General features: G+C 32.8%; 1 protein-coding gene across 1 annotated transcript; it reads right to left on the bottom strand.

The window, feature by feature from the left end:
• Window positions 1–341: 341 nt before the first annotated feature.
• On the bottom strand, window positions 342–1,349 carry LOC11434620 (dehydration-responsive element-binding protein 3). Its single transcript, XM_003588336.4, has one exon. It carries the CDS (start codon window positions 1,260–1,262, stop codon window positions 489–491), a length of 774 nt encoding a protein of 257 aa, XP_003588384.1. The 5' UTR covers window positions 1,263–1,349; the 3' UTR covers window positions 342–488.
• Window positions 1,350–6,000: the final 4,651 nt, after the last annotated feature.

Genomic DNA, 6,000 nt, shown 5'->3' with positions numbered 1-6,000 from the left:
GCAAAATACACAAATATTGAAGGCAATCAAAATATCTTCTGATTTCTTGAAATTCAAGTCTGAATAGGGTAATTTTATTTTAAAAATTTATTATGTAGGGCACATTGACTCAATAGTTTGTGCCAAAACAAGAAAAATTTATTACCATTTTCCACATTTCAATAAACATTTACAAACAGACAAAAGAAAGCTATTAATACACATAAGAAAACAAACTAGATTAAAAAAAACATAAAAGAAACAGAAAATCATAAATCATACCATGGCCCCTTATAAAAAAAAACCACAAAGGGCATAGAATCCAAAAAGTGGAAAAAAAAAAATTAAAAACAAAAAGAAAGTGAAGAAGAGTGACATTAATAATTATAGATATAACTATAATTATATCAATCAATCAAATTAAGAAGATAAAATAAAAGAAAAGCATTCACAAGAAAAGACAGGAACAAAGAGAGAGAAAGAAAAGAAAGAAAAACAAAAACAAGAACCTAGTAATTCCACATAAAACTCTCGAAACTAGTTACAACACCATTATTAACAAGTCCATCATCACCAACACAACAACCATCTTCTTCTTGTGTTGTTTGTAGCCATGTCATTGGTTGCTGATACATCATCCAAGCATAGTCTTGTGCTTGTGAGTCAACATAGACAAATTCCTCTTTCCCAACATCATCATAACCGTTTTCCAAAGTTGGTAGCTCAATAATCTCACTAAGTTCTTCAGAAGTAGCTGACAAGTCTGCTGATGAAGACAGAGTTTTTGTTGTCTTCATTAACAGACTTGTTGATGTTGACATCGTTGTCAACGAAGATGTTGACAACGATGACAATGAAGAAGAAGATGATGATAGCTCAAATTTGCCAATGTCCATTTGAGCTGCTTTAGCCGCCGCGGCCTGAACGTCGCGAGGGGCTAAAGAAACAGGTTTTGGAAGAGAATCTCTTAAGTGAGGGAAATTTAGAATGGCGGATTTTCCTTTAACGCAGAGCGCAGCAGCGTCATGCGCTCTAGCAGCCATTTCAGCAGTGGGGAAAGTGCCTAGCCAAATCCGCGATTTCTTACGTGGCTCGCGGATTTCGGACACCCACTTTCCCCAATTTCTCATGCGAACACCTCGGTAGACGGGGTGTTTGTTGGAATCACGGTTGCGTTTCAACTTCTTGTTGTTGGATTCTTGGTCTTCTTGAATTGAGTTTGTTGTGTATGGTGATGAATTTGAGGTGCTCTCGGTTTCTGAATTTTGTGGTGAAACTCTCATTGTTGTGTTATATTTTTTCTTAGTTGGTGGAAATTGGAAAGAGAGAAAAAAGGTGAAAGATATTAACGAGACATGCAATGCAAGTGATGAAATTGATCTGCTATATATGCATAAATTTTTTTAGTTTATATATTTAATTAATTAATATGGGTCAGTTTTCAATGAGTCATAAAACACTTAAAAAAAAGTTGAAGTAGGACCCACAAGAGAAATGGGTCACCCTGCAATGCAAGACTCAGTGGGCACAAATACTATGGGTCACCCCCCCTCCTTCCGTTCTTTATGCCACGCAAATTTCCTTTTGGTTCTAATAAGTGTACACTATATACTGTTCACTATGTCACTTTGGTTAGGTGCTATTAAAAATGTGTTTATAATTATGAGATATAAACCGGTATTGTATGATTGAATTAGGTTAAAAATAATTAAAATGATATTAAAGTTTATTCAAAATTTAATTTATGAGAATGGGTATGTTGGAGAGTCCTAACACCATACAAATAGGAAATCATATCTTCTTACTTATACATGCATTAGTAAGAGATGTTTGAAATATAAAAAATAAAGAAAACTCTCGAAAATAGATATCATCATTGTTGTTCTCTTGGCCTCAAATAAGATTGAATTCCATAGAAGACCTAAGGCAAACTTCATAAAGAATATGGATTTAAATCTTCGATGTTGGTAATCTCACATTCAAGTGATACTTTATTATTGAAAAAGTTCAATTAGAGTCGAAAAAACAAAATTAATCTCTAAAATGCTTGTGATTTTTTTGGGTTTTCATTTTTCGATAAATGAAAGGACTTCTCTCGGTTGTAATACAAACTTCCACATTAATCATGGAAGACTAATGCTTTGTTTGTGAATTTGGAGGGGAGAGGAAGGAAAGATTTTGAGGGGTGAAAAATATGAGGGAAAATGAAGAAATCTTTCAATTTTTTTAAAAGAGTAGTTTTTTAGAGAATGATAAATTAATGAATATAATTACCATATATTTAATTTCAAAAATAATATAATAACAGATTAAATTTGGAGAATTCATATAAACCCTTCAAAATCCTCCAAAACTTTCCATCAATACAATTTTTTAGTTCCTCAAACGAGGAGGGTTTAGTATTATGAAGAAAAGTTAACCCCCCAAAACCCTCCCCTTTTGCTCATTCCTTTTTTCTCAAATCTTCCCCTCTCTTTCCCTCTAAACTCGCAACCACAGCTAAGATAATTTTCTTTTACTATCTTCAACTTCGTTTGACAATTCATCTTTTTGTTGCTAAAGCTAATATTATAGTTAGCTTAAAATTTAAATTATTGTATGTATATTTATATGGTGTGTAATGTTCCAATCTGAGGATTAAGAATTTAAAACTTTTTCATTTCAAAGAGAGTTTTACTTTAAGATTTCAACTTAAAACTTCATATAAATAATTTTGAATAACTTTATTTAGAAGAAATATTTAAAAAAATATTCTTAAAGTAAAAGAAATTTATAATAAAAATATTCGGTGTTCTCTAAATTACTTTTTTAGAGATTTTTTTTTTAATTGTGGGTGAGCTCATCAATTATTTGTCAAGAGAGAATTGTTCAAGTCATCTTGCAGTGAGACTCTTAACACTTTCACACACGTCTAAAATTATTTGACTTGACGCATAAATATAAATGATGATCATGATATTTAATACTATATTAAAAATTATAGTTGAGTCTAACACAACTTTACAAAATCGTTTTGTGAGACAAGAATTATCCCACTTTTAAATACTTGTTCATGCTATTTTTTATGAAGAATGTTGTTCACACTTCACTCAATGCTAGGACACACTAGTAATTTATCAATATAACATCATCGGTAGTTAAGTGTGATGAATTTTAACCGACGACAGTTAACTGTCGATAGACATTTACGTCTTTTCTAGTGTGTTTCAGTTTTGTTAGAAGTGTGAACAAACAATTCTAATCTTTTATCCTATTTATGACTCTTAACTTGTCTGCATTTGCGCATGACACGACTTAGTTGGAGATAAAAACATGGTCCAATGTATATTTATTCATAATTATGGGGAATTTGGAGATCCACTATTTACCTCAACGGTCCATCCTAATCTTTAACGAGAATTTCAATTATTTCACCAATGTTACACTGTTCATTTATCCTTGTGAATTGCAAGATTGGACACTGAACATCTTTTTCCCAATTTCAACTTCATTACGTATCATTTCCGTTGCATTGTCTCCAATTTCCCCTTTTCCCTATTGCAATATTTAATATTTTTATGTGTGCATGACACACTATGATATTATATAAACTTTTAATTAATTCGTTGCATTTTAGAAGCAAGATTGGTGGGTGGATTTGAAAACGGTAACATAGACGTAAAATGATCACACTAAACAATATAATTAGTCTATCATTTATGTATACCTTATATTTGAACCGTGTTACGTTAACTCTTTATTTGTGTCCCTGTTTATTTTGATTACGCACAAGGGTATTAAAGGATTATGCCATAATTTAAAGAATTTCATATCAAGGTTCATGTAATCAATCAGGTGTATTCAAATGGTTAATGAACTTCAATTAATAGCAAGACGACGTCTACATTACTCTTTGTTGAATTAGGGGTAACTTTACTCTAGCGATAAATATCATTCGATTTTGGAACGAAAAAGATGGAGATCACATGTTAAATGAAGGAGATGAAGAAGTTAGATGTTCTTGAAATAAAAATGGTAACTCATTGTAAGAAAAAACCTATCAATGAGGCCTGCATTACCTAATGATGATGAAATGTGGTAATTTACCTCTAATGACAATTATGATCCGATTTTGGAATGAAAGAGATGAAGATCACATGTAGAATGAAGGATATGAAGAAGTTTTGTAATGCCCGAGGTTGACGAGGACGGGGAGTGGTCGCCGGTGTACAAGACATGACAATGAGCGACTTTTGGTAGCTTCTAGGAAAATCAAATCACATCGGAATGAGAGGGATTTTGTGGGGTTAGTTGGCAATCTTGAAAAGTCGTCTGGGATGTTACAAGTTTAATATGTTCATAAAATGAAAATGGTAACCCTTTGTAATAATAAAGATGAAGAAAATGAGTCTTTTCTTTGATAGAGGTAAATTACCTCCACCAATTCATAAGGGGGCAACCTAGAAAAAACCTAATAACAAACCATTTAAAATAATCTGAATTTGGATCCTAGCTCAAACTATCATTAACCATATACTTTACTTAACTATTGATCAAAATTTAGTTTATAAGACCTCATTTCCCTAAGAACGAAGAGTTAAGAAAGCAAATTATAAGCTTTAGTTGATTGAACTAACTATAACCATCTTTTTCTCAGTCATGGGTTATGATCATTTATAAATTACTACTTTGTTGTGAATTAACCAATTATATTACTTAATTTGATTAGAAATTAGAAATACTACTAGTTCATTATATATCTAATTCATATATTCACACCTATATAATTAGCGTGTTCAATGTATATGAGCTATTATTATGTAACAAACCAATGCATGTGATTGCCTTTAAAACCCTATAGTAAGAGCCAGCAATGATGTAGGCATTTAGGCATTTGGACCCTTCTTTGAAATTTTCCATTTTACTATATATATTTTATTTGCCATTCCTAGAAGGTGCAGTGATATCTTTGTTTGTTTAAATTCTCAATTTTAGACTTGTAAGAAACTAGAAAAAATTTAGTGTGGTAGCTACTTGTATCAAAATTTTCCATATGGAGTGATTGTCCAAATTCATAATCTAGCTAGTAGTTGTAATGTAATATTGATATCAATATCATCCCCCACTTTTCAAGCACCAAAAAGGAGTCACATACTTCATAGGTGGCCCCAGTGTTGCACGTATGGTGTTATTGGTGTACCATCTAATTGTGTTCATCTTGCACTATTATGTCAAGAGTTGCAATTTAACTTTACTAAATGGAATAGACTAACTCTATACATCAAATTGATATCTCAGTGTCAAAGTTTCCCATTCCTATTATTAAGAAATGTCCAAAAAAAATAAAAAATAACAGAAGTAAAGTCAAAGTTTCCTTCCCCTTCTTTCAGAAAAAAAGAAACAAAGCGTTTCCTTCCCCTTAAAAAAAAAGTTTCCTTTCATAAAAAAATAAGAAAAAAATGTCACATTACATTTATCGGGAAAAAATATATTAAGAAATATCACATTAAGATTTGTTGTGTGCAAGTGTGAGTTATATGTTCCATATCGGATAGAAAAGTAAAGGTTGAACACCTTATAAGTAAGAGGATCCATAAACATATGGCCTTAAGGTTTTGGGTAAGAGTATAGCGTCTCTCTCGCTTGTGCGGTTGTTCTAGCCTCAATGTGGACGGTTATCCAAGCTCCCCTCATGACCCAACAGTGATATCAGAGTCCCGGTTCGACGAAGGGTACGACCGAGGCAGCCGGTCCGTTGCGGAGAAACCAACAACGGCGGTATAAGCTCATTGTGTCAGTCCCTTGTGGAGAAGCCAGCAACGGCGATACAAGCAAGATAAGAGCTTCCGCTTGATGGGGGAACATGATGAATAGATGGACTCACACTTGAGGGGAAGTGTTGTGTGCAAGTGTGAGTAATCATGTCTCACATCGGATAGAAAAGTAAAGGTTTGAACACCTTATAAGTAAGAGGACCCATAAACCTATGGCCTTAAGGTTTTGGGTAAGAGTGTGGCGCCTCTCACTTGTATGGTTGTTCTG

Source organism: Medicago truncatula, chromosome 1 (genome assembly GCF_003473485.1).
Source record: "Medicago truncatula cultivar Jemalong A17 chromosome 1, MtrunA17r5.0-ANR, whole genome shotgun sequence".
NCBI classification, from domain to species: Eukaryota; Viridiplantae; Streptophyta; class Magnoliopsida; order Fabales; family Fabaceae; genus Medicago; species Medicago truncatula.
Note: the sequence above shows the minus strand (reverse complement) of the source record. Positions and strands in the feature narration are given on the sequence as shown.

Excerpts from the sequence above, each read along its gene's own strand:
- LOC11434620 (XM_003588336.4), bottom strand. The coding sequence starts at position 1,262 with ATGAGAGTTTCACCACAAAATTCAGAAACCGAGAGCACCTCAAATTCA.